At 49.8% G+C, this 19,828-nt stretch overlaps 1 protein-coding gene across 4 annotated transcripts in view; it reads right to left on the bottom strand.

Moving 5' to 3' along the window:
- The window catches only part of SH3PXD2A (SH3 and PX domains 2A), a 253,306-nt gene that overhangs the window by 173,189 nt on the left and 60,289 nt on the right, over positions 1 to 19,828 (bottom strand). For 3 of the 4 annotated variants that reach the window (XM_013174500.3, XM_048060341.2, XM_048060342.2), the window contains exon 3: positions 10,075 to 10,150. In XM_013174500.3, the coding sequence (XP_013029954.3) occupies positions 10,075 to 10,150 (76 nt within the window). Of the gene's footprint in view, positions 1 to 4,910; positions 4,926 to 10,074; positions 10,151 to 19,828 lie in introns of those variants that run through there. The other variant, XM_048060343.2, reaches the window with a different exon arrangement.

Genomic DNA, 19,828 nt, shown 5'->3' with positions numbered 1-19,828 from the left:
GCACAACTACTCAGCAGTCCTTGTACTACTGTGAAACCTCATCCCCTGGTCCACGGGTCAGCTCAGGATCCCGGGAGACCCAGTGCTCTGTTTATGTCACTTCAGAGCAAACATCCAAACCAGAATAACACAGCTTCCTGCCTGTATGCAGCAGCGAGTGCACTCAGGAAATTCAGGCATATTTCAAGCTTGCGACTTTTTCTTTGTTCTTTGGACAAAGCCTTGTTCGCTGGAGATGTTGCTGAAAGGATTATTATTATCTATAGGAGACCTCTCCTCCCAAGAGGAAACGTGTTAAACACAATTTGGCATTTTCTGTGTTTTGCAGGAGCTGGGACTAGGCTAGAAATATTCTCCCTTCTCCTCTCCGCATCTTGGAAGCTAATGACTGAAATAGACCAGCGGTGACGACACTGCCTGGTGGGAACAGGCAGCAAATGCCTTTTCCTTGTACTCTGATCCGGTGGTTTTACCGCTTGCCCGAGAGGATACCAAGCTGCTCTGCATTTGGTGGGAAGAGTGACGTCCAACTGCATCTTTCACCCCGACAGCGCACGCAGTGAAGAAGTGAAGCTTGCCTGCCAGCCCCAGCACCTGTGCTAAAAACCCATCGGGTGCCAAAGCAGGCTGCCCATGTTTTGCTTATACGGGGTCAGCCCCGTGCCGCTCACAGCCCTGAACAGGAGAAGGAACCTGCGAGTCGGAACCTGCCAGGGGTTAGGATGTAAAATCAGAAGGAATGTCATTTTCTGCTCTTTATTTAGAGGTGGCGAAACCCTGATAGAAAATGACATGGTGAAAGTGCTTAGCTTCAGACCCAAGGAAATTTGAGAGCAAACATTAATTATCTCCATCCCGAGCACAAGCCTGGGGCCTGTATTAGCACCTCTGTGAATGGGAGAAGCTCAAGAGGATCGAGTTTCCCACTTTTAGGACTCACTTGCTTTTCCTCATCTACCTACCCTTGCTTTCCTCTTTCTAATTCCCCTGTTATTCCCTCTCTCCGCTTCAGTTTTCCCTTTAAACAGGACTACAACTCCAAAAAAGTCGTATGGTTTAGACACTGCCATAGGTTACTTCACTCGAATGGAAGTACATTCAGCCTGGCAAATCCCTGCCTGCAGTATCCCCTCGCTCTGTTCTTGAGTGTAAAGATCCCCTTATGTGTTAGAACAAACATGTTCATGAGAGCCTTAAAATAGCCACATTGTGGAGCAGGAAGGTCTGCAAACCACACACTTAAGAACATCAGCGTCCAAAAGGCTTCATAAATAGAGAAAATAGAGTGGGAGAAATCACTTGTGATCAGGCAGCAAATTCCCAGGTTCATTGTTTCCAAATCCTCAGGAAAAAAATAATCGCAACTTATTTTAAGCATGTGAGTGTATAAATAAATCAGCTGGCCCAGCCAAAAGGCAAAGTGGGATGAAAACAGATGCAAACAGAGTTCTGGGCTATTACTTAGCTGTGAATCTCAGCAGGGCTCTGCTCTCCTATATTGCCTAGGCAGCTTAAATACGAATACAACAGAGACAAGATCTGGCAGAGAAGAAACATCCAGAGGGAATCTCTAGAGCCTGTGGGACTGCAAAGCCATCATAGTCCCTGGCAAGCCTGACTCCTGTGTTAAAAAGCACTTTCATTATATGGGTCATTTGTTGATGGATTGTGGGAAAAAGTCAGATTTCAACCGAGAGATGAAGACAAGCAAACCCTTATATAAAGCCACCTTTTCCCCAGCCTGTGGGCTGAAGGCAGAATGCTCTCAGACTTGCTACATACCAGCCACTTTAGATTACAGACTTGCAGAGTTATTTTTAAAAAGTAATTATAGTAGTAGAGGGCACACTCATCTGGAACGGCTGCCTGAGGAAACGACGAGCCCAGTGCAGCTCAAACTGCTTTTCAAGTCTATAATCGTGTTTATTTATTGCCTTTAAAAACAAGAATCGAAATCCAACTAATTTCTGGGCAAAAAGGTCTGTATATTTCCCCAAGGAATCCAGGCAGCTCTACTGCACTGAAAAGCTGCCCTGGTTGCAGGCAGCTATACTGCACTGAAAACCTTTTTGGTTGAGCATCACACATTGGAAAAAAAAAAAACAAAAAAAAACTCATTAGCTCTGGCTTCAAGAAAACCCAAAACAAAAACTTTTCCATTCTTTGTTTTCCCTTGAAACTGTGGCTTGGTAATTACAGAACTCTCATCAGGAGACTCTGATGGTCTAAGAGAGGCACATCATGTTCTGCGTATGCTGATTTCTGCCCAAAGGTGGTTTCTGTTTGCACTCTTAACGCGTAAGGGAGGAGAAAAACATTCTGTAGGTTTTTGCTGCCCTGGAATGGGTATTGTTCATTTCAGTTGCTGTATTGTAGACTTGGGATCTATACTCTGAAAAAGAACTCTGAAAGGGTTGAAAGAGAAAAGGACCAGGTACTTGGGCAGAAGTCACCATCATTTCCCTGCTAAATTTGGAAGGGCAGGTATCTTTCAGAAAGTGGGACTGCCTATAGAAATCAAACCCAAATCCCTCAAAAATGCATGCTAGGCTCTGCTCACACTCTGCCTCCACACGAGCGGATAGCTGAACCTACAGAGGACCTCGGGTGGAAAAGTACTGACAGCAAATAACTGCAGCAAGCAGCAGGGTCAGCGCCCAGCTTTATTCAGAAATAAAATAGAAGAACCCCACTCACCCACTCCACCATTTTTTTCATTCCCTTTGTAACGAATTTGGGCCTTTGGCTCAAGCCCTGTTAATGCCCAAAGGCCTCCAGGAGGCCTGACGGTGCCTTTGAAACAGGCTCGGTACACCAAGCCCAAGGCCCCCCGCACCCGATTACGCGGGGCTCATTACAACTCCGGCAGCTCCTTCCTCGGAGGGAAGCAAGCGCTCTGAAAGCCGGCGGTTGTTGGCAGCTGGCTCTTTTTTTGCAGGTTCTTCAATCCGAAGCAGCCTAAGGGCATCCTATGACCTCATGCTTGACAACCGTAAAGACTTAAACCCTAAAAATATCTCCATGGGATCTGAAGAAAATAATCCTCCTGCTTGCCCCCCTGAAAATCATCAATCCTCCCGCCGCTCGGCCCAGGAACAGCCACTTCCTCCCGGCACTTCTCGCTTTCCCTTCAAGCCTGGAGCCGACAGGAAATACATTCTCCTCTTGTAAGAGACAGGAGATGAATTTTCCGCAATAGCTCTCCTAGCAAAGCAGAAAATAGAAAGAAACAATAGCAACTGCTTTCTCGAACAATAGGAGCTTCTGAAGAGTAACTCACCAGAGGCACAGCATCACCCATTTATCAGCCAGCCCTAAATAAGCCTGAGTGGAAACCAGCCAAGGACCTGTTAGCTGTCTCGCTAACACACTGCCTCGGCCCAAATAGAAGTTCGTTTTAAAGCTGGAGGCATCCTCCCTTTTCAAAGAACAGGAATGAAAACTGACAAAATCTATACCAAAAGGAAATTATATTGCACTATGGCATGGCCTCCAAAAGGCTCTCCCACCGAGTTCAAGCCATCCTATGCCGTGGGCCACCTCCCCACCCCCCCGCAGATCCTCTGAGGTGGGGACAGGGGCTCACGACGCTGATTTACTGCAGGGGGGTAGAAGGGGACGGAGTGACAAAAGCCCCCCCTTCACCTTCCGACCTGCTCACAGCCTGCGAGGAGCCCCTGTCCCACGGCCCCATGGGCTGCGAGGGGCTGGATCCATGCAGCAGGCTGTGTCCAGAACCTGTTTGCTCGGTGAACCCGTTCCTGCATTGCAGATCTTTTCTGGGGGAAATGCATGCTGCCTCGTATTCAGGAGACCGTGGCAGAGCGCCTCTGGTTACCTGCGCAGGCTGCTTGTGATTTGTAGCGCTCCGGTATTACTCAGCAAACCAGTCAGCGGAGACGTGTCTGGGTGCGTGCCTATCAAACCTGCAGAGACTACACCTGCGTACGAAAGGCACACTGTTTAGGATGATTTAATCCAAACTTTAATCCGAAAAGTCAGATATGATTGGTCTAAGAAAACTTTATCTGATCTCTCTCTTTTTTTTTTTTTTTTGGTTTAACCTCTAAGCTGTTTTTGACTGGCTCTGAACTGCTGCAATACTGATCCTTTGCATGTGGGTCAGGGATTCAAAATGATGCTAAAGAAAAGTTAAAATAGTTTAATAATATCTTGCTGCTCAGGCTCAGAGAGCTGCAGGAGAGGATAATCAAAAGCGAAAAACAGGCCTGAAATTAAATAAATATATTTCTGTTCATAAAATCCCTTTAAGAATTAGGACGAGGAATGTATTTCCTTTTAAATGCCACCTAGCAACAACCTCTTCAAAGGAAAAAGGAGCCAATAATTGGAATATCTCTGTCATTTCTACGGGTCCTCCTTACCACCGGGAAGGAGCACCCTTTGAAATCCCCGTGTGTTCTGCCTCCACGAGGTGGGGAGAGTAAATGTAGAAAATGCCCTGCATGCACTAACCATGGCTGAAATTCAGTCTCTTTGACAGAATTATACGCAGCCGCATCCTAGTTTTGCTGACCCTGGTCTTGATCCTGGTCCACACAGGTGGAACGGGAACCGCAGGATCCAAAGGTCACCACAGCCTCAGTTACTGGGGTAAGCCCGGCCTCTCTGCTTCAGCACAAGAGCAACCTCCCAAGATCTCTGAACAAACGCTGCTTCTCCTGCAGCCTGGGGAAAACCAGACGGAGCCAAGCTGGAGCGCACGCAGCCGAGCAGAAAAGCAGCCACTCAGCACCACTGACAAAATCCTGTTGCAAACCTGCTCGAGCCTTTCTCCTCAGCTTCCTGTTCCCCAGAGAAAAGACAGTGTTTGAAAGGGAAAAAAAAAAAGCCAAAAAAAAAAAAAAAACCACAACACCGAACCGAACCGGAGAAGCAGACATAGCCACCTGGGATGCAGTTCATCGGCAGGAGCTCTACCTCCCCGCTGCAGCCTGCGAGCGGCCAGGAACGGGGGCGAGGACGGTCCCGGCTGGCGTTCGCTGGAGGTTACTCCCCGTCCTCCTGCATTGTGCAGCACGGCGAGGGAGGCTCCCGCCCGCGCTCCCCGGCCGGCCCCAGGTGCCTGGGCGGCGCTGCCATCGCCTCCCGTGCCCGAGGCCGCCGCCGCGCCCTTCCCACCGCCCTCCTGGCGCACGCGAGGCCGCAGCCGCCCTCGGCCGGGGCTCGCACCCCCAAAACCTGCTTTGCTCCTTGCCGGGTCGGGGGGCAAAGCCCCAACGTGCTCCCGCTGCCTCAGGGCCCGGGCAGGAGGAAGCCCCAGGGACCCCTTCCAGATGGCGCCGGGGCGTTTCTTCTCTCGGGGAGAAAGCACGGCTCTTCCTCAACAGCACCGCCTGGAGCTTCACCTCCACCAAGGAGAGGGGCAGCAGCGCCGTGGTTTCCTCCCTCGTAACAGCTCAGGTGCAAAATCAGGAGGAGAAAATAGCAACGAGGCCAAAATGCAGCAGCGGAGAGGAGCAGACCTTGCCTGCTCCGGCCCACCAGCTCCCTTCGCCTTCCCCCTGTGTGTCCCCAGGGAACCCCATCAGGTCATCAGGCCGGTGCCACCTCATCCAGCACACTGGCATCCTGCCCGGGGCCCCAAGATGTGGCCACCAAGCTCCTCTCGCAGCACGCACCCCAAAAAGCCTGTCCTCTGTCCTCACCCTAACCAGGGGAAGAGGAGAAGCCGAGTGGGAAAGCAGGGAAGTGAGAAGGTGCCTTTCTGGCAGCGGCTCCCCCGTGCCGGAGGCAGGGAGTGGAGGCAGGCCGGGTGATGCTCCTGCAGCTCCTGACCAGCGCGGGAGGGCGGCCTGCTCCCACCCGGCTGGGACATCAGGGACAGGACCCAGCTCCCCAGGGGTAAGGAAAATCGGGCAAGTCAAGCGGAAAGCCCAAGCCCCTCTCCCTCACAGGGATCCGCGGCCCAGTAGCCAGCGCAACGGGACGATTTCATGCCGGGCAGTGTTTTCCCCAAGGCCGTGCTTTGGAAGACACTGTGGGACAAGAGGAGCTGACATCCCTCTAGCTTCAGCTTTGTCTCCAGATGCCTCTTCTATTTAGTGCCAAAAGAAGTAAAATAATGCAAGCCACGGAGTCTCAGGGTCAGCCACTGCAAAAGTGTTAATCCTGGGGTTGTGTTGCCCGGGCTCTGTCATTTGTGTTTGCCACTGTACTCTCCAGAAGCACAACAGACCAGTCTTGTCAGCTGAAGTTCCTTCATTAATTACCTCAAGATCCCTGGAACAAGGGAGGACAAATCCATAACTTGGAGCAAAGCTCCAAAGGTTGCCCTTCAGATACGGCAGCAGAAGAGGTGAGGGAGAAATCAGTGCCTTTGGCGTGGGCTCAGCCAACAGTCCCACTGTTACAGCCAGACACTGCTTTTCATCTCTGCCTTTTTACAAATTGTCTTTGGTCTAAAACGGGTTTTTGTGGCAAATTTTATTCCAGCTCTTCCACAAACTCCTTTCTTCCTCCCTATCAAGAATCTCATATCGCCATCTTAGAAAATACGTCATGCTCTCTGGCCTCTCCACAAAGATCTTCTTATGTGGTTTTTTTGTGCCTCCTCTGCCCTGATGGAGACTTTTCCAACAGTAAAAGGGAAATCAGAGAGAAGACAGGAAGAACTGATAAGAAGATACAACGGGGAGAAGGGAATAAAAATGTGAATTTTTCCCTCTCAGTATGATAACAAAAAAAAAAAAGATCATGAAAAATTGAGGGTAGCAGGGTGAGTCTCAAGAAGTAAAATAAAACTACAAAATAGCCCACAGGACTGTAGAGTCCTTATTTGTGTAGGAGGGAAGAGGGGGGAAATATTTGAAGAAATAAACTGATAGAAAGGCAATACAAAAAAGGTGTCTGAAGGAAAGGAAAACTGCCCTTTCCTGCTGTGGCCTCTCCGTGGAGGGCAAGGCTCTGAACTCTGTTACACTTTTCTTGTTCCTGCAGGTAGAAGAGTTTCAGCACAGTCGAATAATAAAGCTTGATTACCCCAACAGGGAGGCAGCCTTGCCTAGTAATTTGCAGCAATACAACCACAGCAAAACAGCAGCAGTGAGCGCAAAGGGGGCTATCATCTGTGCGTAAAGCAAAAACCACAGCCAAAACGTACCAGGTCAGCGAAGCAGCGGGCAGCTGCCAGCACTCCGTCACGCCCAGGCGGGACGAAACCCGCAGCAAAACGCTTCCCAGGACTGGGGGGATTTGAAGGCTGTGCAGACAGTGGGAGGAGAGAGACCTGCAGCAGGGAGCTGAACAGGGCGATGTTTCACCTTTTGCTTTCCACATAAATAAGGATCAGGCAGCATCAGCCCCGTTCCACACGAGGTAAGGTGAGACACAGCTATCGCTGTGCCCAAGGTAAAGGACCTCGAGGACTCTCCAGGCACTTGCTGCAGCTGCACGGCTGACCAGTGCTCCTTCTGTGCTGGGGTGATGGCTGAGCACTAGCCCTTTCCTGTGGGAAGGAGAAATGGGAGCTCCTTTTTGCCCGAGGAGACCATCTGCATGCCCTGTCTGCCACCTAGATCACCACGGATAGACCAGGAGGGTGTCTGTGAGGCCGTCCATCTCCCAGTTTAGACATCTTCCCTTCTCCAACTCCGCGCTAGAAAGAGAATCAGCGTCCTGCATCCCCCAGCCCCTACTCTGACTGCTGCACAGTCAGGGTATAGGAAGGGAGGGACTGCGCTCCTACTTTGGGGCCCACGACCATTCCTCCCCTCTTCCTTTCCAGCCCGTTGCTGCAGCAGGAGATTTGGGTTTGGCCACCACGCTTCTGAACACCCACCACATCTGCACGGGGTGCTGCGGCTCCGCCGCCCTACGAGTGACCCGTCAGCCAGACCCAGGCACACCCTGTGCTTCGGCAAAGCGACCTTAATTCCCCAAGCTCGGAGCACACCTTTATTTCAGGACAGCACCACGGCATTGCTGACCTGCTGGAGTGCTGGTACCCAGCAGCCACAGGCTGGTGTGTGTCAGCTTTCTAAAACAGACCCGATGGAGGGAAGCCTCCAAAGCTTGCAAGCTGCACGGGTGAGCCCAGGGCACTCAGCAGCTGGCAGTCGCTCCAACTTGGCTGAATCAGGCCAACAACAAGCAAGCAAGATCATAACATCTTCACAACAGTAAGATTTAAGCACAAACATCTGCCCTGCTGTTTTTTAATTAAGACAGTTTATAGCTAGGTATTTGTTTCAGCGATCCACAGCACCGGCAGCAGAAATGCCACACATACTCTAATTACGGCAGCTAGTTTATTTAACAGACTTTGACATTGTTTGACATTTAGCTGAGTCACCTTGTTGCTGGATAAAGCAACAAGGGCTTTTCAGCAATTCGACGAGAAAGAGGCAGAGATTCGGTATCAAAAGTAGAACGTATATCACAGATATTTTAAATTAAATACAGATGAGGTCTATTCTCTTCTGGCAGCTCCTCTCTTTCGGACACTAAGTCAGCCCAAATGTTTTCCAGATATAACTCTTCCCTCAAGGACACACAGCAATACCATCTCCCTCGTGTTCTCGGAGGGTGGGAAGTGTTATAATGGGCATATGGGATGTATCTCATCCCCGGCAAATATCACCCACCCATGTACCGGGATATCCATCACCAAGAACTGCGGGCAGACCGAGCATCAGCGACCTGCAGTCAGCCAACGTTTTTTTTAAGACAAAGTAAAAGAAATTGGCCAGTGGCAGTCAATAGAGGAGGAAGAACCGTTACCTGCAGAAAGAGGTTTTCCTACAGCACCTCACCTAAAGTCATTTCAACACCTGCACAGTGCCTTTTTAGGGATCTCAAAATGTTTAGCAGCAAGAAAGGCAGGCAAGCAGTACCCATCTGCACTGTACAGACATTTCACAAAGTGACTCATCTACAAGTTTGCTGGTGGCACAGCTGAAAATAGAGCCTGACCTTGGGCTCCTCTCATTCCAGGTTGGAAATTGAGGGCAACACCACCTCCCCCTGGCTGCAAAGGATCTGCAGGAGAGCTGCAGAAAGCAATCCCTGATCCCCGGGGCTGCTTTCCAGAAGGCCCGTGGAGGCTGCCAGGCTGCCGTGCTGCCCTACTGTGGCTCCAAGGCTTGCATCACGTATTTGTGCTGCTGGTTTCCAAGCCCCTGCTCCCTGCTAGCCCCGGAGCTGTGCTCGCCACACATCTGGAGTAGATGTTCTGCCTGCAAACAGTGTCAGGGACTGTGGCACACTCCCAGAGAGGACTAAGCCTTCCCATCCTAGCTTGTCTTTACAAACCTTTGGGGAAGAGTCGGGATCTCCTTTTTACGGTTAAAGGCAGAATAGACCTTTTAATAGGCTGAAAATACTCCATTTATCTTAACACTCAGTGCAGTTAGCCAAACTTGAAGCCAACAGCCAGAATCGTGCAGTCAGACAATAGGGAGCTGGCCTGAGCCAGCATTTCCAAGAGCACGCTGAGGTCTGGCTCAACGCGCTGTGCCATCCCTGCAATCGCTGCTGGAAGCGTGTGCAGTTACCCCGAGGAGAGGATATCTATCATGTCTAGCCCCTCTCTGAAAGCTGTCAGAGGGACAGCAGCTCAGGCCAAAGAGACATTTCTTTAACTTTGTGGACAGTATTGCAGAAATCCCTGTTTGCGTTTAATCTTCTCCCAGTTCCCTTTATATCTCAGTAGCAACACTAACTATTCATCCCTTACTATGCAATGTGTCTGCAGAGGCATGGCACCCAGAAACGAACACAATGGGGTCTCTGGTCTCCAGAGGCTTCCCAGCCCAGGCTCAGGCCATGTAGTTGCAACCAGTGGGGACAGCCCCCCGGATGCTATTGAATCCCGTTGTGCAGCAGTGCGTGAGCCAGCCTGAACCTGCACAGCTGATGTAAGATCCCCTGGGAGCCCTAAAGACCATACCAGGTACTGTAGGAGGAAGTGGAGACCTGATATCACAGGCAGCATGTACGAGCTCCCAGGGAAAAGGCACGTGTAAGACCAGCCACAAAAAGCACTAGAGACAGTGGCTGTGCAGCCCCAGGTGCTCTCACCCATCTTGTTTAGGCCTTTTGCCATAGCATTACCTGGCAGAAAAGGGATGATTCTTTGCTTGGGATCTTTCTGGCCTCCTTCGATAGGGAACTTGTCCAGAAGCTGCATCTGCAAAGGAAACAGAAGAAACGTCTTAGGGGGAAAGCAGAGACTGGCTGCTTAGGGACAGAGGATTTCTTGGCCTGCGTATGGTTTGAAAGAGGATTAGCAAAGCAAAGCAACTGCAGGAATCCCTCTGCCCAGTTGCAGAGGAGACTGTACATGAAGATACGATACTGCTCACTCCAAGAAAGGGAGGGCAAGTTTCTGGCAGCGCACAGGAGCTGGGACGGGACCCGGGCAGACATCTGAGCCTGGCCTTGCCACACTTCTAAAATTAGGTTCTCATCCTTCATCACAAATGTGCCTTGTCTCTACTGCACAGTCTGCCCGGGCTGGTAGAGACAGTTTTTACCTGTCCCTATGACAGACCACCTGCCTAGCTAAAAGTGCTGTTCAAGCAACCAGATGAGAGGCTATTTAACAAACTCCCCTATGTGTCTGCTTGCTGGCAAGGCGCTGCCCACTGCCCTGGCCCATTAGGAGCATTCCTCTTTTCCCAGGGAGAAACAGAAGGGTGCCAAGCACCCCTGAGCACGTGGTTGCACCTGAGCACCTGGAGCACCTGAGCCAGCATTTTCTTAAAACCTCAAAAAGCTACCTTCCAGCGATCCCACTCGCCCATTCCCCCATTCCTAGCAGACCAGGAGAGACGTCTTTCAGCCCACAGCCTGCAGGCCCTGCAGCCCCTGAGGAAGGAAGCCAAGCCCTCCCGCTACCTGGCCTCGCGAGACCCCTGTCTTCTCACCTGAACTCCATCCACGCACCACCCAAAACAAACACCTAAGCTGGCAGTGAAATCTAACTGGGGGGGCTCTTCAGCCAGCACTGAACTGAAGCAGCGCTGTGTGTGCAACAGCGAGGCCGTTTGAGCTAACCACCTTTCAGCTACCTCAATCGATTTCCTTTAAGAAATATATTTTTCTTTTGCTGTAACAGGAAAAAAATAGACTTTTTTTTTTTTTTACTGTTTTTGTTTTAAGCACACAGAGCCCTTCTCCTCTTCCACCGCACACAACATCCCCGGCCTTTTCCCCATATGGAACGGCAAACCAAAGATCAAGAGGAAACTCGGGAGCAGAGGGAACATCTGTGCAGGAGAAAAACTTAAAAGATCCCACATGTTTCCCCATCAGGGAGTCAGCCTGGTAAATAAATAGACCGTAGCTTTGCGGATTGTTCGCTAACTCACTTTTCTACCTACAGAGACACAATTTTTATTGAAAACGGGAAATTTTGTTTTCTTGGAGATGGAGCTCCGGGTGTCTGAGGACAGCCACGGGCAGGAGTTTTGTTCAAAGAAGGGAAAGGGGAGGGGGAAAAGCCCCACTGATTCACTTGAAACTTCCCTGCTCCTACACTTTCAGCCAGGATTCTCACTTTACTACACAGTGACTTATTCAGGCTGGAACCAATACAGTCAAATTCTTATGGTTATTCTTGGAGTTAGATTAGCTTGGCTAATACAAGCGTTGTCAACCACATCAAGAGCGTCGCAATGTGTACAACAGCTCTATTTATCTAAAGGGTGGATATCAGCAAAATAGATACAACAAGCTACAGCTGGAAGAGTTTGGCTAAACTTTCCTAGACGACACTGCCCCAGCTCTCGCTTCTGCTGGGAGGGCCTGGATGGCAGAGAGCTGGGGGTGGCACAGGGTCTCCAGAGGCCGTCGGTACGATTTATGGGGCCACAGCCTGTCCCAAGGGTGAAATCCCCTGCAAGTGCAGCAGATTTCTCACCTTCTTTGATATATCAGGCAATATCCCAATGGGCAACACACAAAACTAAAGGCAAGGAGTGAAGCTGCTGCTCCTCGAGGAGACTGTGCGAGGTTGGGCACCTATGGAGGAGAGGGACAGTCCCCCTAGAAGCCTCTAGCCCCAGATGATGCCCGCTGCTGGCTTGTGGATGAGCCCCTGGACCAGTCATTTGAGCGAGAGAAGTGGGGCAGCGCTGGGCACCTGGGCACAAGTGTCAGGATGGAACTAGCAGCTGAATCTCTGGCGTGAAATAGGGAACTCAACAGAGATCCTACAAAGGATCTGTGCAAGGACATAACTGCAGGCCAGCAGTAATGCCCCGGCCTCTGTACCCAGCTGTTCTCATCAGTGCCTAATAAAGCACTCCCAGCACGACTATGTCTGTGTGAATGAGCATTAATGACACGGAAAACCTGCAACACAGACTGGAAGGCAGTGAGTGCTCATCAGCTCTGCAGGGCAGGAAACCCTTCGGGATGTCAAAGCAAAACAAAAAGAAGCACAGACCCTTCCTCGGCACTTCCCTGATGAGTTCTGCTACGCAAAAGCAGTGCAAATTAGATCTAAAGTCCTAAACAAGCAGGATCCTGTACCTTTACACCCATGGACAAGGACAAGCAGAAGACAAGGAGAGATGGGCTTGGGGGGCGGGGGGGGGGAACAGCAACAGGCCTGAATGAAACATCCCGAACCTGCCAGAGGTGATGGGGCACCCTAAGCCAAAGCCCATCTCTAGTCAGAAGAGATGCTACCAGTGGAGACAAATGGAGCAGCCCAAAATGCAGGGAGCTACGGGCTGCACCACAGAAGCTCCTCCTGGTAGTCGCAGCACTTTCTCCTGTGGATAATTAACAGCAGAAGACCAATAAAGAGATTTTCGGTTCACTTAGATGTCTGCAGAGCATCCAAAAGTTGAAAACTCTTTAGTGTGTGACAAATGGTTTTTTCATGAAAGGAAATCATTATGTTTCTTGCAAATATACATATAACTGGTAAAAAATATCCTTCACTTATTGCCCCTGGCTATTCTGTTCAGACATGGCAGTCTCCACAAACTGTTTGAGACACAACATTGAAGTTAGGGACAAGCTTCACTGCATGAAGAAGTCACCTCCTGTTGCCTAGAGTAAAACCATCCCGGCGGAAAGGAAAGGAAAGGAAAGGAAAGGAAAGGAAAGGAAAGGAAAGGAAAGGAAAGGAAAGGAAAGGAAAGGAAAGGAAAGGAAAGGAAAGGAAAGGAAAGGAAAGGAAAGGAAAGGAAAGGAAAGGAAAGGAAAGGAAAGGAAAGGAAAGGAAAGGAAAGGAAAGGAAAGGAAAAGGAAAGGAAAGGAAAGGAAAGGAAAGGAAAGGAAAGGAAAGGAAAGGAAAGGAAAGGAAAGGAAAGGAAAGGAAAGGAAAGGAAAGGAAAGGAAAGGAAAGGAAAGGAAAGGAAAGGAAAGGAAAGGAAAGGAAAGGAAAGGAAAGGAAAGGAAAGGAAAGGAAAGGAAAGGAAAGGAAAGGAAAGGAAAGGAAAGAAAGGAAAGGAAAGGAAAGGAAAGGAAAGGAAAGGAAAGGAAAGGAAAGGAAAGGAAAGGAAAGGAAAGGAAAGGAAAGGAAAGGAAAGGAAAGGAAAGGAAAGGAAAGGAAAGGAAAGGAAAGGAAAGGAAAGGAAAGGAAAGGAAAGGAAAGGAAAGGAAAGGAAAGGAAAGGAAAGGAAAGGAAAGGAAAGGAAAGGAAAGGAAAGGAAAGGAAAGGAAAGGAAAGGAAAGGAAAGGAAAGGAAAGGAAAGGAAAGGAAAGGAAAGGAAAGGAAAGGAAAGGAAAGGAAAGGAAAGGAAAGGAAAGGAAAGGAAAGGAAAGGAAAGGAAAGGAAAGGAAAGGAAAGGAAAGGAAAGGAAAGGAAAGGAAAGGAAAGGAAAGGAGGGCAGTCTGGATGTGGAGGCTTCCCAAAGGATGGAGTTCGGGCAGACAAGAAAACCAAGTGGCCAATGCATTTTCAGCAAATCTGCAGGAGCTCACGCTCATTTTTTCTGCTTACGAACACTCGCACATAAATCCCACCATGGGCTCCGATGGCATGACCAGTGGGATGAGCAGAAAGAAATTGTCAGCGTGTCACCGTGGCACGGGGTGGGGGATCCGTTTGGGAACAGGGCGGGTATATGGAAACCGGGAAATGGGCTTCCCACCCAGACAGGCAACACGTCTGGAGGCAGGCTGAACAAACACGCCCCATTCCTGCTTCTGGCACAACAGATGTGTGTCCACAAGTAATTCGCCACCAAAACCACCTCCCCAGGCTTTGTGTCCCCAGATTACTCCGGGTTTGCCAACAGCTTTCCTACGTAAGTCCTCCACAGAGTCCTGCCCTGGGCTCTGAGCAGCTTTGTTCTCGCTTCTGCACTAAGCTCCTTTAGAAGACCTGCTACAAACCTTGTGGCCCACATTAGGACTTTCTTACTCACAGTGGTCAGTAAATGATAATGTAATTAATCAAAATAAAAACCAAGGGAATTACTCGTGTGAGGTGCTGCTCGTTAAGATGGGCGCAGTCTCAGAGCACTGTCCTACTCCGCTCCTTACTACCTGCACATAGCTGTGAGATCACAGGACTGGCAAGGATGGAAGAGGAAAAGGATTTCAGTGGTATCACCTCTAATAATAACTGGCCTCTTTTTTGAAGTCCCAGCTCCTGGAGGCGGGCAGTTGTTTGAGAATCAGCATCCACTGTTAAAAAACAACCAAAAACCACTCTCGCTTTTACAATTCAAAAGATAAACTTGCAACCATCATCCAAATTCATCCTTAAAGGCCACGAAAATGAAAGACAAATAGCACAGTCTCGACACTTTCGATATAAACGTAGGGAGCTCTGGAAGCTGCCTCGCACATTTAAGTCGCATGGGAAATGAGGGAGAGGCCGCCAGCGAGGCTGTTATTTCCTTTTCATCTCTTCTGCTTCAGACCACCTCTACCTAAGAAGGTGAATATGCAGCGAAGAAAGAGATGCTCCTGCAAATAAGGGTCGGATTTGGCTCAGCAGTCACCTGCTGATGGCATCTGTGATCACATCACATCAGTTTTGCTGTGAAAATCAGATTCAGCTCCCCGTGCCTTAGGATGGTACCACCTGATTAAAAATCAAACAAAGAAAAACAAGCATCCTTTGAGATGATCCTCATCTGAAGATGAGAAGCCAGGCAGTTTCCTGGTAATTATTTACTTACTGCCTTTTATTTACCGTGGTTAAACTTTCACAAAACAACATTTCCTTCTCTTTTACATGTAAGGACTAAAAGCACCTGAGACGAAGGGCTGACTTGTCTTTTTCAAGAGATCAGACTTTTACTCTGCTGCAAGCCAACCAGTGAGGGGAAGACGAACATAAACTGCTTAATGGCCTGATCCTGCAGCATTTGGCAGTGGGAATTCGTTCCTGATTTGGTCTCGAGGTTTTGGAAGCGTGTGACCAAATCTAACTCTCTGAAACTAACCCACCGACGGTACCTGATCACCATTTATGCCTTACTCTGTGGACTGAAGCTGGAGTTTCCTGCTGGGCTGTTAATTCCTGCCCTTCCTTCCCTGCAGCAGTTTTAACTCTCCCCCAGTTACAAGAGTGAAGTTCTCCACACCTCTTAAAATGAGCAAATTAGGACACCCACGGAACCTCTTATCAGAGCGCATATCTCGCTGGTTCCTTTCAAGTGGATGTAAGTTTGCCTTGTGCACAGATAAAATCAAAGTCCCCCAGGAGGTCAGTGCTGCAATCACAGGAGATTTATTTTAACAAACAGAGACCCTGAGAATGACTTTCATCCAAACCCATTACTTTGGCGGGCGAAACAACATCCAGAGCTGCAAACGGATGCAGGACTCCGACCTTTTGCAGAGAGAGACACTTTCTGCAGTGTCTGATTTACTCTCGTCCCAGCAAAATAGCCAGTTGGTGAAAAGCAAATCATGACCATGAGACTGAGAACAGCGTATTTCTGGCAAGGTGCCCCCAGAAACTCCAGCAAGTTTGCCACCTTACACTCCGTCACTCGAGAGGTCCCAAGGCTACAACTCTTCCTACACCAAATGCAAAGAGGCTTCTCTCTTCCCAAGCTTCTCTCTTCCCAAGTGCTCATCAGAAAATGTGCTTTTCATTAAAAAAGAGGCAAGCCAAGAATAGCATGAGCCTAGCCACTGCTGGATGTGAAAAGTACATGAGGATGAAAGGTAAAGTGCACGAGGAGAGGTAGGCATCAGGCACAGAGGGGGAGCTCCCGGTGATCCCTTCTCGTGTGGCTCATCTGAGCTCAGTCAGAGTCCCAAGAAGCAACGAGGAGCTAAAGGCAGCTCATGGGGCAGAGGAGAGAAGGCATCCGTACAAGTGTGGTGTTGTGTGCGCCCTTCTGCGAGAAGGCTGCAAAAGAAACTGATAAAAAAGCAGTGCTGCTGCCAGGGATCTACAATAGGAGATAATGAAACTCACACCCTCACCAGGAGGGGTTTAGAGCATCCGCCACTCAAAAAAGCTTGAAAGAACCTGATGTGGCTAATGAAAGCTTAGATGAGAAGGGGAGGTAAGATATCAGAATAGAAAATGTTATTAATTAAACCCGGAGAAGCAGCAGCAATTTCCTTTCCTTCTGAAGATGAAAACCAGCTGCGTTGCTTGCTGACATGACCAACGGTTACAGCATCGTCAGCTACGTTCTGAGTTACACACGGTGGGATTTGCAGGGAAGGGCGAAGCCAGAATCAGGTTGAATCCTGCCATCTGCCAGAGCTTTCCCATGGATAAAGCTCTCTGTGGCTCTGCCTCTGCTTTTGCAGCTGCAAAATGGGAGAGATCTCAGGAAGGTGATGTGAGATCTAATCAAGAGCCACCAAACGCTCTGAGCCTGATTCAGCAGAGCAAGAGTCAGAGGCCAAATTTAAAGGAATTGCACTTCAAAATCAGCAGGACAGAAGCAAATGGAAGAAGTATTATCAGTGGCTTTCAGAAATGCTTATCCTCCCACTTGTGGGCTTGTCCATCTGCAGCATACTGCAAATCCCGGTTAACCAGAGCATCCAGGGTGGTCTTTCACTTAAGGAAGACGGTTAGCCCCCAGTTCCAGCAAATGGCTCTCACCCTGCTCAGTACCACAGCAACATTTCAGTGGATTTCTGCCTCTGTCAGCAGGTGAAAACAAGCCTGAGTGTTGATGACACGAGAGCCAGTCACCCCAGGTTCACCTCGTATCAGCGTGCTCAGAGAAGATCGCCTCCTCACCATTTGGATTTCAGGGCAGCTCTTCTGCTAGAGCTCGTCGGTGGAGCATCCGTGACACAAGCGGGAAGGCCTGGCTTACCCCAGCTCAGGGCACGTCTGCTGGGATCAGGGACAGGAGCACGAGTATGACAGGGAACAAAGCCACCATCTTTGGGGCAGATCCCTCCGTAGGACACAGCTGTTGGAGGATTTCTCCTGGATGCAGGTCACACCGAGCTCGTGTTTATTCCTCCTCTGCCTTACTCTCTCCGAGGAGCAAGAAACCAGTTTGCCCCCCTAGACACAAACCCGCAGGAGGTCTGGCTAGCTCCCACCCCTTCAGAAAGCGACAGGGCTGAAACAGAGCTGCTCCTGAGCACAGCAGCAGTTAGCCAAAGTTCGCAGAGGACTTGGAGATCTCTGGGTGAGGGCATGAAACAGACTGAGCCCAGCTGTTAGCCACTCACATGGATAACCGATATCTTAGGCAGAAGGAGGTGAAACTCCATCGCTTCCTAACGCAGTAACCCGTTCCCCAGTGCAGCAGGAATAATTCCATCAGGCAGCCAGTGACACTGGTTCTCCCCTGGTGTTATTACACGGTGCCACAGCATGCAAGAGAAGTGCATTCATTCAATTACTAGGAAGCAGCAGTAACTGGCTTCCCTTTTATTTTGAAAGCAAAAAAAAAAAAGAAAGAATTAAAGCAAAAACTGTCCGGATAACCGGCTAACGTGCCTGACAATGACAGCACTATAGGATATGTTCTGAATTAAATATAGTGCAATCCGTGAGAAAGTCAAACAAAAGCAGGAAAACACATATAAAATAAAAAGAACAGACTTTTAAAGCATGGTGTAATCCCCAAAGGGAAAACGCCTCTCTCAGGTCTGAAAATCTCCACCAGAAACCTTGGAAATCTTACAAGCCCTTCAGTATCCAACTCAAACAGCCAGGAGAGGAGAAGGGGGGGGGGAAGCAGGGAGTGGGGGTGTTTCCCCAACATAATCCATCAAAAGAGGGAATGCTGCTTCCCAGCTGACAGTTGGTGTTTTTCTTAGAGAAACGCAGCTTTCTCTAAGGGCTCCGCAAAATGAGCCCGGCGTTTGTGGCTAACACAGACTAGCAAAACATTCAGAGGTGCTGGTTTGGGATGACAGAGCCACTCGGTGCATCTCTGAAGAGCTTCTCAGAAAGCCTACCCTGTCCCTTCACAGAGCAGCTATTGATGTGTCCTGCCAGAAGCATTTTGTCTCCCCAGAGCTAAATTAGGCTGGCCTCATCTGACTTAACCGCACTGGAAGATGCTGGGACAAAGGCTACTTCATGCTTTTTCATCTATCCGTGGTGGATTTACGGCCCTTGTTACTCTGCTATCTGCAGTGCGTTTGCCCCAGCAACATCCCTGGGAAGCGAGGCCACACCATAACGCCTGTGGAAAGAGAGAGAAGAGATGAATGCTGCGGTTATATGGCACGGCGAGGTCATGCAGAGATGTCGGAGACGTGCTGATGCTATGCCCCACTGGGTCAATTAGCTGAGCTTCGGAGGCAGGCTCATCATTTTAGGAGGGGATGCAAACGCTTTCCCTTTTTTCCCTTTTTTCCGGAGCTAGAGCATCAAGAGATGGCCGAGCTATTCAGACTGCACAGTCCGGGCATGTCCTAAAAGGCTCACTGCAGGGCACAGTGACAGTCTGGGCTGGAGAGAGGAGCTGACTTAACAGTGGAGCAACAGAAATACGTCTGACAGCACCACCAGAGCACAAGTCCCATTTTTAAGTACGGTGGCAAGTGCAGGAGCTTCGCTGAAAGCAGAGGGAGCAGAGCACCAAGGTCACCCCTGTTAATCGCCGCTTCCTCCATTGCCTGAGAGCTCCATAACCATTTACCTTCTGTCCTCCTCTCAATTTCAGCCCTTCCAAGCCAACCGCTGACACACAGCGCAGCACCACGGACCTTTAGGGTTTATTAGCGCATTAACCTTACTGAGCCACGGCAAAGGCCCCACAGCACAAAGACGGCCAGTTCCTAACTCCTACCAAGAGATCTCTGTCCCGGCAGGAGCAGCTCAGCTGGGCGGTGGGTCCAACACAAAGGGCGGACGGGTCAATGGGAGGCTGCAGGGTCCCAGAGCTTCCTGCCCTTGGATAACGCTGCCTCGCAGCTGAAAGCAAGGTGCTGCGGGCTGTATGCAAAATGCAGCACAGAGCCATTAGCAGAGCGCTGCTCTTAATTAAACACTTGCTGTTAGCACTAATTACACAGCAAGTATTAAGGTCAGCACCACCTGCAGGCTGCTTTGGTTTTGCCCCAGCCTGTTTTGTCCAGCACTGTCCTTCTGTCAAATTATTCTTGCAAGCCTCCTGACCTGCTCCCCAGTGTCACAGGCTAAGGACAACATCTCATGGGCAGGGAACTGATTTATCATTCCAGGGTCTGCTCGTGTGCCAGCGTCCCTTCCCCTGCGTCCAGCCCGTCCTCCAGGGCAGCTGAGGTGTCAAGGGCTGGAGAATCACGTCTATCCCGCACAGCAGTGCCCTGTTCTGCCTTGTTCCTCCCTTATAAAGACGTAACAGCTGATGGCATCGGCATTTTAAACCAGGGCTACTCTGACAGACAGACCCCATCTACATGAAGCAGCGCAAAGCCTGGTGTGGGAGTGCTCTCAGACGCCATTTACATGCCGGAGGGCAGCTCA

The sequence above is a fragment of the Anser cygnoides genome, chromosome 7 (genome assembly GCF_040182565.1).
Source record: "Anser cygnoides isolate HZ-2024a breed goose chromosome 7, Taihu_goose_T2T_genome, whole genome shotgun sequence".
Classification (NCBI taxonomy): domain Eukaryota; kingdom Metazoa; phylum Chordata; class Aves; order Anseriformes; family Anatidae; genus Anser; species Anser cygnoides.
This window is presented reverse-complemented; position numbering and strand designations above follow the sequence as displayed.